A 17,352-nucleotide genomic window follows, 5' to 3' on the forward strand; every position below is an offset into this window, starting at 1 on the left:
AATATTTCTGTTTGGCAAAGATACCAAAATATGCTCCTCTATATGCAGCTATTTAGAATTCAGTGGTATTTTAAAAATGCCTTTAATACTGAGCAACATGGTCTAGTGGAAGGTGCCCCCGCCCATGGCAGGGGGGTTAGAGCTTGATGATCTTTATGGTCCCTTCTAACTCAAACCATTCTATGTTTATGAGAAATGACCAAGCACTGAAAGGAATTACTAAAGAAGAGAAATTAAAGCAACAAACAAAGGTGTGACATGAGTGCATGAATGCTTGTGAGATGAGTGTGTGAACATGTGTCAGGCTGGAGTAGCTGGTGAGTAGGAGAACCATAGAGTTAAGAGGGACCAGGATCCAGGCAGGGATATGAGACAGACTGGGGTCCTGTGCCGGTAATCAAGGCATCAAAGCCCTGTGTAGTCACCCATGTGAATGTTGTGCATGTCCCCAAGATCTGTGCTAAGCATCACTACCGTTTGAACCTGGGAACATGAAAGCTGCACTCACCTACACTGGCGTGTGAGGGAGACATCCAGATCTCCAGGTGCACCAGCCTGGGATCCAGAGGACAAGGAGAAGGAATTGACAGGTCCTGGGGTCCACTCAAGGCAGCAGCCTTATAACATCTCTCAGCACAGTCACTCAATTCTGCCTTTAACTACATGACCTCATTTATTTTTTTCATATTCAGTGTTTAGGACAGATGATGTTTACCCAATGAGTTGCTGCGTATCCTTTTTTGCAGTTCCTAGGCCTCATATACTGTGTGACATTCAAACCGTAATCTGAGGATGAAGTGATTAATTTCCCATGGGTCTAGGTGCTCTAGAAGAGTATCTTGGTGCTTCACATCAAAGTGGTATTTTCTTCTTTCTCCAGATGTGGGACTGAGGCACACAGGATCTCAGTGAAAAGTCACATCTACAGTACAGTGCCTATGTGTTAGCAATTAAGGAGTATTAAAGCAGAGAGCACCCCTCTGCAATGTCTGGTTTATACATCTTTCCTAACAGATACAGACCAAACTCAAGTTCTTCAGAGCTCCATATAGCTGCCATAGCAACAAGACTAGTTCTTCTGCACCTGCAGTCCTTTGGTGTGTTATTGAATCCCTTTTAACTTCTTCAATAAATGAGAAAGAGATATGATTGTATTTTTATTAGAAATTCTTGAGCATCCCTAAACCAATGCCTTGCATCAGGATATTTCAGGTAACACAATAAAAAATAAAAAACAAAGCAAAAAAACATGCAATGTTTATATAGTTTCATCAGGAGTATATCTCCAAGCACATGTTGGAGGAGATAAGTATGTTGCCCCTATCTTATTGATGAAGAAGCTAACACACCAAGACAGAAGACCAGATGAACGACTCAGATGAGCTCTTACTTACAAAGCATTTTTTATTTCATGATTCCAAAACATTTTAAAACCATGGATATTATTTACTGTATTATCTACACACGGATAAATTCGGCTGCAGAAAGACTACACAGTAGTAGACAGATTACACAGTAATCAGTGAGAGAACCCAGTCCCATAACTCTGCAGTCAGTGAGGCCCATCAGATTGTAACAGGCTTAGCCATGGAACAGTTCTGAAAATGCCATCCAAGTTTCTGCATAACTCCAAACAGTACCTATACGACCCACATGTAGAAATATATCTATTTCCATAAAATTTAGCAGTTTATTCAGCAAAAATACATTCCTCTCGACGTGTTGTTGCTTAGGTTTAAATATAAAAAATATAGTTCTGTTTTCCAAGCAAGCAGATATACAAAAAAGTCAAGAAATATAATTTCCAGAAAGGAATGATAAATTTACAAATAAAAAAAGGAAATAGTATTGTTCTTAAACAAAGTACCTGATACAGACTTTATCATTCCAGTTAAGTCCCTCATCCTAAGGAGAAATGTACATAGTAATCCAGCTGAAGACTCAGGCCACAAAGCATATGGATATTCCTGACCAACCAAACACAAAAAGTCACATGTAGTTTTACTTTGTTTACTGTCTTCTGAAGTTTGTAACACAATAAAAAATTCATTTACCTGAAGTTGTAGAGTGTGTATTGATAATGCTCTTCCTGAACAATTGCTACTTGGTTATGAGTTTGTATATTAAATTTTAACCCTGTGCATACAGATGCAGGGAAGGCTTTATTTCCTGTTCTTCACAGGAAGGATATCTGTAATCCAGTAGTGAAACAGAGACATGGCTACCTTAGTATGATCTGAAACAAAGAAAACACATTCCTCCTGAAATAACTCCATGACATTTCTGAATAGGAAAGACTTGTGTGAGCATTTGTTTCCATTCAATATTAGCATTTCAGTAAAACCAATGAAGATATCGGAGCTTGAATACGCATGAATTTCTATATAAGCAGGTGCACTTTATTTTAGGAGGTCAGTCATTTCTATGAGAAAGTTTTGTTCCTATATTTTGAAATGTCCTATTTGCTATGATTCAATAATTCAGAAAAAAAGGAAGCTGAAATTACATGATCATTGGGTAAGGCTAGAAGAATGCCTCTTCACTTCTTTCTGTTTGGAGAGTAATTTCACACCACTATTGAACTTACAGTAGCACCTGGAAGCCCCATTTGAGAATGAGTCATTTTGTACAGATAGCTGCACTAAAGCCTCAAAATGCTACGACTTCTGTCTTAATTCAGAGATTACCTATGTGACTTTATTGATTTTAATGACAGGACTTTCCACAGTACTTACCATGTAATAATCACATTCAAAATTATTCTATAATGTTATGCTAATGTAGTTTTCAAATTTCTTTTCCTTTTCTTTGAATGTTACTCCATAAAAAGAAATGTAAATTTAATCATTTTAAGGCCTCTGTGTATCAGCCTCTGCACTGTAGGCAAACAGTAACTGCATTATTTCTGGTCTGCAAAATGTATCTCCCCCTTTATATATGAAGACATATATAAAGGACAACTCTCCAAAAAAAGGCAGATAAAAGAAGCTTCGAGCTCTGCCATGAGTGATAATTTCCTAGGCAACAAGGGAAGAGTATGTTTGAGATTTGAAACTAACCAACAAAGGGAAAACGTTAAGAGATAATGGAATGAAGTTCATGAGAAGAAGTTCATAAATGAGTACATAAATTAGGAGATACTGACTTTTTTTTAATTAGGCGATCACCTATGCTTTAATAATTGATGTGAAATAGGAATTAAGTAGCTCTCATTTAAACAGCTACAGTTTCCAACTAGCAAAGGGAGCACCACTTCCAGTCACAACTCTTCTCCTTTGCCCACTGCACTGTGCAGGACCATGAAGGTCTCTAGCTTCCTTTTGCAAATGGACACAGACTTTCTGACAGAGATCGGCAAAGCCCCCTAATGAGAAATCCATATCTATGTGACTTCTAAACATTCTCTTCCCTGCACTTATACAAGATTTTAGGTAGAGGTAAGTACTTTTTGTTAAAGACTACCAAATAAATGGAAACAGTAACAGGATATTTTGTTGTCTTTTACAGTCTGAGAACAATGACACTTTAAATAATTATGTTCACACAAACACTCCTGACCAACCTCAACTTTGTATGATCACTGAAGTACAAGGTCAACTTGACAGAGTAACTTGAAGCACAAAGTACAAGGTAAGTTGACGGAGGATGACAACTAGACAGAACAACAAGAATCTCTTAACCAGAGATTTTCTTATTCAAATATATTTTCTCATTTATATGAAGGGTTAAAGACAATACCTAATGTTGATAATTTTTCTGTTTCAATCTCTTTAGCAATTTCTTTGACAGTAAATATCGGGACCTAGGAGCTTAAGATAAAACAGAAACTTATTTCTTCATTGTTTCTTCTTTCTTTTGCTTGCACGTGATTCCCAATATGAATAACATGCTAAGAGATGTGAAGGAAATACCAAAACATGGTATTAAACCAGTGATTTTTAATTTGTGATCTGCAGACCTTGAGCAGCCCCACGGCTTTATTTAAGGGGTCCGTAAAAAGTTACTAAAAAACCAAAATTTATCATAAGGCATAAACTTGGTAACCCCAGTGTAAAGTTAGATGAAACCATAACATACATATATATGAGGAAATAAAAGACATATAATGGTATGTATAATTTGTAAATTTTACTAAAGGAGAATGTGCACTTATATGAAAGAGATGGATCACTTCTCATTTTTTTCTTACTCTTCCCTTCCTGGAATTAAAGATAAAACTGAACAAAACATAGCACCCATCATGACTCCTTTGATGCTGGCAGCTTAAATAGAATCATAACCATGGGAAAAAGGGTTAACATATTGCTTGAACCTTAATATATTAACGTATATAAGAATATGCTTAACATATTCTTGAACCAGAGGGAATAAAATGTTTATTTTGTAAAAATAATACACCTTTCTAAATTAGATTGTTTTTTTTACCATGTTAATATAGAATGACCTTTGCTTCTAGTACATCACACCCCAGTAAAAATAAAGAGAAAAAAGGCAAGATAATCAGATAAATTTGCAAAAAAAATAGAGATAACTATGATGTACTGTACATTTTTATCTCCATAAACAGTCCTAACTTGTATTTCTATATTAAGAACTTGAATTTGCTAAGACAACAAGTTTTTGAAATAACTCTTAACTTTTATCACCTCTTAATTGGGAATGAAATCTAAAACGTAAAATACCCAGACTGGACAAGATGACCTATTTTTGAGCCAAAAGTAGGAAAAGCCCCTATAATTAAAGGCCTAATTCGAAGTAAAATTGCAGAACATTATATTTTCATTCATTGAAATTTCTGAATTACAAATAGAATGTATTGTTAAACTCTGCTGAGGCAAATTAATACCTAGCAGATGTTTAATTATCATTTAATAATTTATAAGAATGTATTTTCCTATTTCTTATGTTGTTATACCTCATGAATATCAAATCAACTACTGTGGTTACATCTCTGTGAACTTGAAATGAGATTAGAATTGAGCCTGGAGTGACAAGAGTTACTAAGGAAAAAAAATTTAACTGCAAGAGTAAACAATCCCAGGCTCTATCAGTAGAAACATTAATGAATTTTAAAAATCACTCAGAAAATTGTCTTCTGCTTTTCCAAGTGACAAATACAAGCATCAGAAAATTATGGTTTTTAATTTGCTTCTGTTTTCTCTCTTCAGTTGGAGATTTCTGCTATATAAAAGTAAAGAGAGCAACTTGTCTCAGGGCTGCAAAACCCAACAGAATTCCAACTGTATTGCAGAGAATATGGATAAGGCCTGTAAAGAATATCCTGAATGTAGTCACTTCAACAGTTCCATTTTGCTTTAACCGACAGAAGCTAAATTAGGTAATTCAATAAAGTGCCAATACCATTTTCATTATTCCTGTTGAGTTCTACCTGGTTTGCACATGTGTATTACATCCAATGAGACTGTGTGATTATAATTAAGATTGTAGAATGTAGGCTTGAAATGCACAGGATTTTGTCCCATGTATAAGTAGATGCTTCACATCCATGATAATCTTAAGGGTTGTCATACTCTGTATCTATCCTTAAAAGAATACATATGTACTTCTCTAAGAGTGTCCTTTTAAAAACGTATCAGCTCTGAACTCTACAGGCAGGAATTCTCTCTTTTTAGTTTAAAACCCTGAATCATCTTCTATTCTATAGTTGCTGCAAAGTGAGAAAAGTTTCTGTATTGATTGTAACCAAATGGAAACAGGGTAATTGCTATATTTTTGGCAAGAATTATATTTTCAAGTTTTATATAAGCATATATTTACCACTATATGATTATTTACAGCTTCCTAATAATAATAAAAAAGTGATGTGAATTTTAATCCACACAAAAAAAAATCAGTGAATAAAAATGAGTGAATGGTACCTAATGGTACCTACCAGGAAGCATCATGGATTGTTCTTGGAATTGTTTCAAGGCATCCTTCAATCTCTCAATATCCTGTAGCAATACAAGGGATTTCAACCGATGTAGATGAGTCACATCTGAGGAAGAGATGGTGCGAGATTCAAGATATTGTAAGAGTTCTTGGGCAGTTGCTGAATTTACAGCAGTATCTGTGCATTCTGATTTCTCTGGAAAAACAATTCGAAAACTATGTTAAAAATGTTCAGTGAACACAGAGAAAAATTTTCCTAATTATACTTTCTTTTCAAAGATAGCATCTTCCTTTTTAGTACAACTCACAACCAAATATCAGGCACTAAAGAGCAGCTTGCTCCTCCAACTTCTTCTTAAATATAAAAACAATGGTAAGAGGGGAAAACTACAAAATTCAATAAGTAAAAAGGACAGTAGGATTCACAATGACAGGAATGCAAGAGGAATCTAAATTTTCAAAATTAGCAGAGGAAGAAGGTGTGATGAAGAAACTGTACAGTGGCCAAAGCACTGTGTTTTTGCTTCCTACACACTACGTATTACAAAAATGCACACACATTTGGAGACAGGGAAACTGTGGAACAACTGCAAAGCACTTCTGGAGGCTACCAATTATCTTGTTATTGCACCTGTATGTTTTTATTTAAAAAGCAGGTATAACAGCATGGAAGACAGCAGAGAACGGCATGCATTGTTTATACACTACTAAAGCATAAATTCTTCCATTCCAGTAACAAGGTGTAGTCTGTCCCTTTAACCAGACTCCCTTTAATTCTTCTGTTTTTTACCAGCAAGTCAACTGAGAAGAACAGAATTTTATCGATTCAGCTTTTTAAGATATAGAGTAGAAGTATAATCCAATGTGACCATTTGAAAATGCTGCTAAAAGCAATGGCTTCCAATTTTATCTAAAAGAAACAGGGAGTGTTAAAGTCATTCAACCAGAAAAGGCAAACAGCATAATGTCAAATCTATATATAAACTACGATTTGCCTAACAAGAAAGTTAGTCACACTCTGATTTGTGGATATCACACCTTATCTGCAGACGAACTTCCTTTTACCTCAGAATTCCTCTCTGTGGATTCCAAGGTCCCCATTGGCTCAACACTGATCTGCTGGTTTGAAACCAGGGCCAGTCAGTCTGTCAAAAACTGTCAAAACCTGAACTTGACTTCCTGAAAAGCTGGAAGCTCAACAACACTCCTTCTTAAAGTTCAAGATACAACACAGCTGTGGACAACTGATCAGGTTTCTGTTCTGTTCATGCATTAACAGCAGAACTTGAAGAGTCTGCAATCTTTCTCAGTTACTCTGGTGTTCTACCACAGCAAACACATGTAATTTAGCTTACATTTACTTAGCTATACAGTGAAGTAGTAAAATTCGTATTTTTGGTGATGGAAATACATTAGCCAAAAAGTAGGATAGATTTCCAATGCTAGGTCTAGTATGAAGACCTGATGCAGCAGAAAAACTTAACAGTGAGTAAAGAAAATTCTAAGTACACATCTTGAAAAAAAATTAACATGAAATCCCTGATGTCATCCTAACAGGGTGTTTAAAGTAATTCTGTAGTCCAAAGATGAATTTTACGGGACTAGGAGCCAAGAGCTCTGACTTAAGATGGACTCATACAGATATGTAAGCTGTTTAATATTCTCCATTCAGCTCCACAGTGACCAGATGAACATTCAATAGGCCATTAGGGATAACATCCATGCAATCCTTTGAAAAGTGCTATGGAATATGCATTATGCGGTTCTCATTCATCTTGTTCAGAAGTGCTTTATGCCAATACACTTTCGCAGTGCCAACAGTATCCTGCCCTTTCCTCTTGCATGCTGTCTAGATTTCCTTATATAATACAAAGAAATCTCCTCCTGGGAAAGAGAACATTCCGAAAAGTAGGTTGGTTTAGAGATGCTAAGCATGAAAGTAGTTTAGGATAGCAATTGCCCTCATTTGAAGTCCTCTGAAAGGAAGTAATCCTTCTGGATGTTTACTTGCAGAGGAAAGAAGAATTTGGCCCATTTTCACCACTTGCCCCGAGTGCTTTGGAATGTTTAAGAAAAGAGTAAGGAATACCATGTATATTTTCAAAGATAGAGAAACAAAGAACCACAGGTTTTTTCTATTGATGTGGATTCTTACATATTCATGTACACACCAGAAAGTGGGACAAATACTAAGCACTCACATGTCTTACTGAGTTCAAGAGAGACACTTCTCTAGTAGATTTGTCCCATTTTACAGCATTAATAAACGCACATCCATTTTCCCCTGCGTGGTAATACTCATGAAAAGAGAGAAGAAAGAGTGGTACATACTGTCAGCAAAATAAATTTGTTGTGTTGCCTGCAGGAAGTCCAGAATGCTATCTGCCTTTTCATCTATGTCTTTTAAGCCTGCTGCTTCTTCTCTGTTGTTTTTGTCAGGCTGATATGTAAAATCCACACTGGTAGTTTTTGTTACCAAGCCAGCTGCTCTCTTTTTTTCTTTCTGTCGCTTCTTTTTCATTTTCCTCTTTTTGTTTCTGCTTATTTTGGGACTGTCTGTCTGCTGCAGCTGTAAATTATCTTGAACAAGAGCCTCTTGCATTCCACAATCTGTTTGTTCTCCATGTAAATTATTAGAGATTTGCAAACTGCTCTTTTGTTTCTTCCTTCGAACGCACTTTCTCTTGGTTTGCCCTTGATATTCCTCTTCTGCGGATTCAAAAGAGACATGAGAGCTGTAAATAAGATGATCTGTAATAAGCATTTTAGAACTAAGAACAATAAAATATTACACCCTTCAAATTCTGGGATGCCAGAGTGGCTCTAACCTTACTCAATGCATTTAGAAAAGTTGGCTTTGACATTGTAGTACTGAAAGACATTCTAATCATAAAAGTAAGACAACAAGCTCTTTTCCCTTCTTCTTTCAATAAAGACTGTATTGTCCTTTGTGCTACATACTTTACATTGCATTTACTTTCTTAAAGCAGATAATATGGTTCTATACCGAATGAGGTCAAAACAATCCCCAGAACAAAAAGCAGTATGGGCAGGCTGGGGAACTCGGCATGAGAGAGGTTCCCAAGGAGTGCCCCACCACCAGTCTAGTCTGTAGACTTGACCAAGAACGCAAGGAGAATGCACACAATTGACAGTGAAACGTGTTATATTGATGATGTTCATTCATGACAGTGTGGTGCTTTAAAAACACCAGGCATCTGCTTCTGACTCATCTACTTCCTCCTCCTTAAACATCCTCCTCCTTTAGGGTATCTTACTGTTAGCTCAGTTTTGGACATCAATTTTATAAGAAAAGCAACAGTGACCTTGGTAAGTAGTCTCCAATCTCTTTAACCGCCTGCCTCCGTTCTGTTGTTCCCTTGCTACATTATAATTTCCTTACTAGCTAATTTTTCAAAAGGCTCAAATGTCATGGGAAATAAGTCTCTCTTGTTCTCCAAGACAGCTTTTGTGCTTCTTTACTTAGATCTTATCCCTGTACACAAAGCAAGTCATCTCTGACCCTGAACTGACTGCTTCTCCCACACACTTACTTCTGAGTGTTAGCCCTCCTAACACTAGGCAAGGAAGACTGCCAGAACCCATCTTTCCCTTTGAGTGTACTGCTGCTGAAGTCCATATTCATGTCTGTAATAATTCCTGTCTAACTGAAATTCCCTCCTTCATGGTCTAACAAAATCCTCACACGTTTGAACATCATGGAGTGCAGAATACCCGTGTTCTTCTATGTATTGAGTTTGCATGGCAAGATTTTGGTCATGGTGGAGGTTACAGTAGTGACTTCTGTGAAAAGTTAATTTGCCAGAAGCTTCCTCTATGTCCGATAAAGCCAACGCCAGCTGGCCCCAAGACAGACCCACTGCTGGCTGGCTAAGGCTGAGCCCATCAGTGACAGTAGTAATGCCTCTGGGATAACATAGTTCAGAAGCAGAAAAAAGTTATTGTGCAGAAGTAATTGCAGCCAGTGAGACTATGTTAGAGAAACAACTCTGCAGACAGCAAGGTCAGTGAAGAAGGAGGGGGAGGAGGTGCTCTGGGAGCCTGAGCAGATTCCTCCACAGCCCATGGTGCAGAGCATGGTGAGGCAGCTGTGGCCCTGCAGCCCATGGAGGACCATGGTGGAGCAGAGATCCACCTGCAGCCTGTGGAGGACCCCACACTCGAACAAGTGGAAGCCTGAGGAAGCTGTAGCTTCATAGGAAGCCCACACCAGATGAGGCACCTGGCAGGATCTGTGGCCTTATGGAGAGAGAAACTCACACTGGAGCAGGTTTGCTGGCAGGACTTGTGACCCTGCAGAGGACTCACACTGGAGCAGTCTGTTCCTGAAGGACTGCACGCATGCTGGAGGGCTTCTTAAGAGACCCATGCTGGAGCAGTTCATGAAGAACTACAGCTCATGTGAAGGACCCATGCTGGAGAAGTTCATGGAGGACTGTCTCCCATGGGAGGGACCTCATGCTGGAGCAGGGGAAGGACTCCTCTCCCTGAGGAGGAAGTAGCAGCAGAAACAACATGTAATGAACTGGCTGTAACCCCCATTCCCCATCTCCCTGCACTGCTGCGAGGGAGGAGGTAGAGAACAGGGAACAAAGTTAAGCCTGGGAAGATGGGAGGGATAGGGGGGGAGGGTGTTTTTAAGATTCAATTTTACTTCTCATTATCTTGCTCTGATTTTGATTGGTAACAAATTCAATTGATTTCCCCAAATAGAGTCTATTTTGCCCAGGTGAGTGATGGTAATCGGTGAGTGATCTCTCCCTGCCCTTAGCTCATGAACCTTTATTTTCTCTTTCTTGTTCAGCTGAGGGAAGTGATAGAGTGGCTTTGGTGGGCACCTGGTGCTCAGCCAAGGTCAAACTACCAATTCTAATGTCTTGCTCTAGAAAGCTAAGCCATTTATCTTTCCCTCAACCTCTACCTGCATGTTTCTAAATTCCTCACAGTGCACTGAGCCTATTACTTTTATTTATCTGGGCTTACAACATTCCCTTAGGGTCAAAGAATCTTTGCTTGGCTAACACTGGCATAACACAGGAGAGACACCTGAAGCCCAATGCTCGTTTCAGGATGATATGCATAATCTCCTGAACTGCCTCTGACATTCTCAGCTTGTTTGGCTTTCTCATCACTCTCCCCCCAACTAGTCTTTGCCTCTATTTTCTCCATGGTTGGAGGCCCTCTTTCATTTCTGTTTCTTTTTCTGTCTTGAACTCTGTCAGCTCTGAGCCACTTTCTCTTTAAATATCACTACAGACTTGCAGTTCTTTAGCTGTCAGATGACTCACTGCAAAGCAATTTTCCATACTTTCAATGAAGGCAGGCTGCATAAAAATATATTTGCTGTATTATAACTGAACACCACAGCATGTTAAAGACATGCCAAACATCACCCTGGACCCACAGTGTGGAATGCTTCACACCCATGGTATTTGAGCTAAATATCTTTATATGTGATTTGGACATATGGGATGTGGGAAAAATAACGTCTGTGTCATCTTGAAGGAATAAAATATCAGAACTGAAGGCAGATATGAATGGTGAAAGATGCTATAAACAAAACTGTTTCATCTTGAGATCTAATTTGGATTTTCATGGGAGTATTTGTGTTATAATAGGTGAATTTCAATGCAAATGTAGGTACATCGTTTTCAAAATTCCTCAGCCCTCTATTAACCTGAACCTCACTGTTTGCTAATAATGCTAGTTTAATCTATGCTCTCAGCAAAGTGGCCCAACTTGCTCTTGAAGCATCTGAGAATCACCAAATCTCAGCAAAACTACAGCATGTTGTGCAGACAAGCACCCTCAATTGGTTTGAAACCACTTGAAAAAAACAGTGCAGAAGCCAGGACCGGGCTTAAGATAATTGATCTTTTGTGTCAAATCCAAAAGTTTCTTTAACCTAGGTAGCTCAGGACAGCAGAAGGTCTGAAGAGACCATGGTGAAGCTCTCAAAATGCAGATTGAATGTAGCCTTGCTATGTGTAGGTATTAAGATAACTACCTGACTGAAAGTAAACAAAAACTATGCTTTCCTCCAACATGGGAAAAAAATCAAACATAAGACTCTACTACCCTACCTAAGTTCTCTTGAGAAGTTAAGAGTGGCAGTCCTTCAGCAGTTTTTGTCATTCTTTGTCCTGTATTTCAGCAGCTCTTTAGTAGCTACTCTTCCATGTGTGGGAGCTACTAGTGATTCAGCATCAGGAACAGACAAAATTAGACGCTTACGAATGCAAAGCAATGCACACAAAAGGGATTAATTTGAACAACCTACTGCTAGGGCCAGAGTGAACTGTTATCAGCTCAAGAAAAACAAAAGCCAGATCTGTGCATCAGTATAGAAAGCTCAGTGAAAACATTTGCTCAGTGGGTATCAAGGATCAAAACAGCTAACACCTTGTTTGCCTACATAAGAAAGGAGATGGAAAATAACTGGAAAAATATTCCAAAGCTATTATATAAACCTGTTGTACTCTTCAAGCTTGTAATACTGTGTTTCTTAGCATAATCCCTGAATAAGACGACTTTGGCAGACAAGAGGAGGACTCTTACAGAAGTTACCAGAGAAAGAAAGTCCAAAAAGGTTTGTATTATCTGACTTGAAAGAAAGAGTAACAAAATAGACTTCATTTCTGCCTCCTCACGCAAGAACAACGTGACGTCCAATTAACCTGAGCGGTTTCACAAGCTAACAGAAGAAAGTAAATCCTTGTGTTACTAATGGTACAGATTGCTATTGAATTCCCATGTGTGTGGCATGCACAGGAGACTGAAGAACTGGTTGTTCATATGGCCAGTAAGGCTACCTGATTATAACAGCCATGCTAAAATATAAATAAGAGTTGTACAAGGAACATAAACCATAAAGTTTAGGTCACGTCTCACACAAGGATCTCAACAAGTGACATGTTCAGTGGGATTTGCTCCCACACTTTAGCTGTCTGAAAATACTCAGTGCATACTTAGACTTATGCCCCCTCAGATAACCCAAGAGACACTACCATCTTCAGAAAACAGTTTGCCTCATCCTAAACCAGCCTGGATGGAAATGCAAGCTGAAGGACTAATCTCTCTCTCTCTCTCCCCTTCTGTTAACTACAAAGGAAATGGAGATAATGAATTTTGACTAGAGGCTTGCAACAACTGAGAAGAATTAGTCTCTTTTAGTATGGAAGAAGGTGTTTCATAACATGAGTCTGCTCATGAGATTGACTTTTGGTAATTATTAATTATTAATTATATTTGGTAATTTATTAAAAACACCCAAACAAAACAAACAAACTTCTGACGGATTCTCTAGGTTTCACCAATAGGGAGGCCTGATAAAATTTCAATAGATACAAATTTGGTTCTAATAACTTTTCCCACTGATGGAAAATGTTTGTTATGTCAAACCTGCATAATTATAACAAATGCAGGGAATATACACTATGCAAGCAATCTCAGGATGGGGAATAAGTACTTCAGCAACAACAACAGGAATAGCAGCTTTTGGGCCACACTAACTCTAGCCACAACTGCATCTACAGCTTGTCTTAATTCCAAAAGAGCTGATGATTCTTCCCCTGTTCCATAATGGCCTGTCACCTCTCTCCCTCCTAAGACCCATCTCTGTTCCACAAATCACTTAATTGATCATGTAATCTAATTATCCAGAAGCAATTGACTCTAACCTGTTTATCTGCACTTGGTGCTCTCTCAGACTGAGCAAAGTGTCTCCCTGACAGAACGTCCATATACATTTTCCAGTCACAGTCATAACTTCATAGGCATTTCTTTCAGCCTTAATAAGAACACCTTCCTTAGGAACTGTTTGAAGTTAAATTTTATTTTAGCATAGATTGCTTTCTGGATGCAGTTTACCATGCAGGTGCACAGTGCCGTAGCCTGATTGACAGTATGATATAGAAGTGGGAATGAGCAGCCTGAAAATGAAAGCTAGCTGTAAAAGTCATTTTCTAACAGCCTATCTTATCTTGTCTGAAAGACTAAAGCGTTTCCTCCATTCAAACTGCATGATTCTTTAACAGAACAGAGGTAGAAATATGTCAAAACCCAGACTTAAAATGAAATAAGAGGACTCATTTATAGATACAGCGTATTGAATTTTGATAATGAAAAGTCAGTGCATTGAGTTTCTATCTTCAAGGAAAACCAGAAAATAATAAAAAATAGAAAATAAAAAATAATGATTGACATTAAGATTACCAATAAGCTAACTTTTATTTAGTAACTTCTATTATATTAGTAAGTTACTTTGTATTCATCATCAGGGCAGCTGGAGACACAAACAGATTAAATACAAAGCTTAACACAGGCTAACTAATAGCTGACTTCCTCCTGTCCAGACTAACCATCAGCATGAACACCCTGTTGGCAACTCTTCAAACCATGACACTCTGTGATGGAAAAGATGAGCTTCCTTGAGTTTATCTGCACTATTTTGGTTCCTTAAGACAATGGTAGATGGAAATGTTGTGGGACAGCATCCTACAAGACACTGAAAAATGGGAGGCTGTTTACTTAGTGTCTGCAAGTCTAAGAGGATATCAAGTTCCACAGCATGCCAAAATGAAGTTTGGCTCTGAGAATAAGCTGACAATGCTAGGGATTTTTAAAAATCAGATCCCTGAATATTATTAGAACAAACTTTAGGCATATAAAGCAGATCAAGAAAAAGACAGTCAAAGAATATCCTCTCAGCTTTGGAAATCTGTATAATGTGTTCATCACGACTGAAGTATGGCAGCTGGCTCTCCTGTTCAAGAACCAAGTCCCACAGCTGGCTTTCTGGATGTCTCTCATGGCAATTCTGCTAGGTGTTTTTGTTTTTTAGTTTGTTTGTTTGCTTTCAGATTAACAGGACGTATGCCTCTCCTGATTTTTCCAGCTAGTTTAAGTTTTTTTCTTCTCCCTGATATACTGGATGGATTTTCCATGCTAAACCATGCAGTCAATGCATAGGAATTTAATTTTGGTTCAGGATCTTGTGAGGTAAAAAAGAATGTTATTTTTAGTGACAATTAAGACATCTGCAGCTACAGATGGGCCGAGAGTGAAAAGCTGCGGCTAGTGAATGCAATAAAATGTAATGGCTCATTAAAATAAAAGCAATATTGCAAAGATCTCAGGAGCATAAAATGATGTTAATATTTTCCACACTCTTTTTGGGTGGAAATTGTTTCAAATCATCATTTGAAATCAGTAAAAGAAATCTCGATTCAAAACTTCAAAACTTTTAGTACTGTGCAATACTCATGATGTTGGAGAAAACTGCAAAAGACTGGAAGCTGTTTAAGATAGGGACTGTCTTTTCTTTGTTCATTCATGCTACATGTGTGTGTTCAAAAATGAAGAATTCACATAAAACTGGCAAATGCTGCATAAGTGCTGTCTAGCACAACAGAGTAGTACCTCTTGGATTTTAAGCATATCCAATTAACAGTAATGACAATAATCAGTAAAGGCAGATATCACCATCTGCATCAGTCCTCGATCCTAAATGTTTATCTGACTGTATATACAGATGAATTTCTCTTACTCATAAATGACATCAAATTCCTGCCATAGGAGGAATTGTATTTGGTCACTACAAACAACTACCTAGGTCTATATTCTGTATCAAACAGTAGCCATACCCTGCATTCAAGAAAAGGTGAACTTTGGACTTACTCGTGGTGTAACGATAGTCCTTCTTTTACACTTTTTACCCTAATAATTGCCATAATTTTGTTTGCTTTTTTTGATTGCTGCTGAGTGCTGGAATATTGTTTTCACAGTTATTCGTCATACTGTAAAATCTTACTCCTGCTTGGTAACAGTCAGCTTTAAGCCCACCATTTTGCAGGTGAATTTTGACTGGTTATTTCTTCCTAAGTGTATCACTTGACAACTATCTGTGTTTTTGACAAATCACTCAATCTGAGATTACACTGCATCCAGCTCTTGCCTTTAGTGCAGTCGATACCCGTGTAGCCATCACGAAACCTGATATCACTGTTCCCTTTTTTTACCTGACCATCTATTGAACAAAAGCCTCCAGTTGTGACCTCCCTGTTTTGAGAACTGCTGCTTTCTCTCCATCTACTTCCCTATCTGGGGCTTCATCTTTCATGCTACGTCTATGTGCTCTCTTTGATGAGGGGCTTTAACAAAAACTGGGTGGAAATTCAAGGAAACTATATCAGCTGTAGCATTCTTATCCATGTATTTCCTAGCTTTTCAAAGATTCCAAGGTATGTGTATACTTCCTCTTTGCAAACCTTCAGTTGATTTCTCCCATGCAGGTCACAGGTTTTCAAGCATCCACAAATATTATTTTGCGTCATAACTTGTGGTGAACTGCCTAAAGCAAACCCCAGGACTACAGGCTTGCAGCTCCCTACATGATTTAAGAACTGTTTCAAAAAACTGGCATCACACTGTCCAACCACAAAATCTCTGATAACAAGGCATTTGAAAAACAAGTAGTTATGCATCACTCTCAGTAATGCCAGCAATTTTTTCCTTGAATTCTTTCAGAAAGTTTAGGTGAATAAAACCTGGTACTGGTGATTTTATTTTATAATTTATTTTGTTGCATGACCATTAAATCGCTTCAATTTCACATATCCTTTCAGAAAGCCTAGGAAGATGTGCTGTATCATGGGATTCTCCATAGCTTTTTTTTCCACAGCTAACAGCAATGCAAATAGGATTTATTTAACTTCTTTGAAACAAGCCTCTCTAAATATTAATTCTACACCATGATCACTGTTTCAAAATACTGGCAGACACATTGCTCCTGGTGTATCAGAAGTAAGACCTATTGCCAGTTTTAGTTGTTTGTAACATTTGCTCAAACATTCCTTCACCTGTCTTACCATGTTTTTACATTTAAATATGTTTAATACATCCTTTGGGTGTGAACTCAGCTTTTTAAAAGAACACCTACTTCTTTCTAACTTCCTTTACTCTGTTGTCTAGCTCTGCTGTCTTCTTCTCACTTTCTCTCATGCCTTTCATGACAGGTGGTGGGTGCTGGCCTTGAATATCCCATATGGTGTCCTTAAGTAGCTTCCACACCACCTGGTACAACTTCCTTCTCTTCGCTGACCTTTTTTAGGTTCTTTTTAGTAAATATCTTTATTTTTGTGTAGTGTTCCTTCTTGAAGAGTATCACAACTGTTGTGGATTGTTGTTTCTTGCTGTTGTTGTTTCAGCAGCATGTTGAATACAAAGGTTGCTGTTGCAATGTGCTTCTTGTGAACCAAATGCTACACTGGATGAAGTCAAGAGTCTCAATTCCTCTCACAGCTCCACCAACCAATGCCTCGGTTACTGACTGTGTCTAAACACTGCAACTTTTCACAACATCCTGATGTGGCAGTAAGGGAGAAACTGAAGATCCCATTATTACTCTGTGATGCTTCTCTGATTTTTCAGCATTGAGTA

General features: G+C 38.0%; 1 protein-coding gene across 2 annotated transcripts in view; it reads right to left on the minus strand.

Annotated features, from left to right (window-relative positions):
• Positions 1-1,386: 1,386 nt before the first annotated feature.
• Positions 1,387-17,352, minus strand: part of ERICH1 (glutamate rich 1) — a 68,741-nt gene continuing 52,775 nt past the window's right edge. For both annotated transcript variants that reach the window (XM_027690296.1, XM_027690297.1), the window contains exons 4-6: positions 8,224-8,601; positions 5,894-6,088; positions 1,387-2,236 (exon numbers count right to left, since the gene is read on the minus strand). In XM_027690296.1, the coding sequence (XP_027546097.1) occupies positions 2,163-2,236; positions 5,894-6,088; positions 8,224-8,601 (647 nt within the window). In that variant the 3' untranslated portion in view covers positions 1,387-2,162. The remainder of the gene's footprint in view (positions 2,237-5,893; positions 6,089-8,223; positions 8,602-17,352) is intronic.

This window comes from Neopelma chrysocephalum, unplaced genomic scaffold, assembly GCF_003984885.1.
Source record: "Neopelma chrysocephalum unplaced genomic scaffold, ASM398488v2 Primary Assembly neopelma1_80b, whole genome shotgun sequence".
NCBI lineage: Eukaryota > Metazoa > Chordata > Aves > Passeriformes > Pipridae > Neopelma > Neopelma chrysocephalum.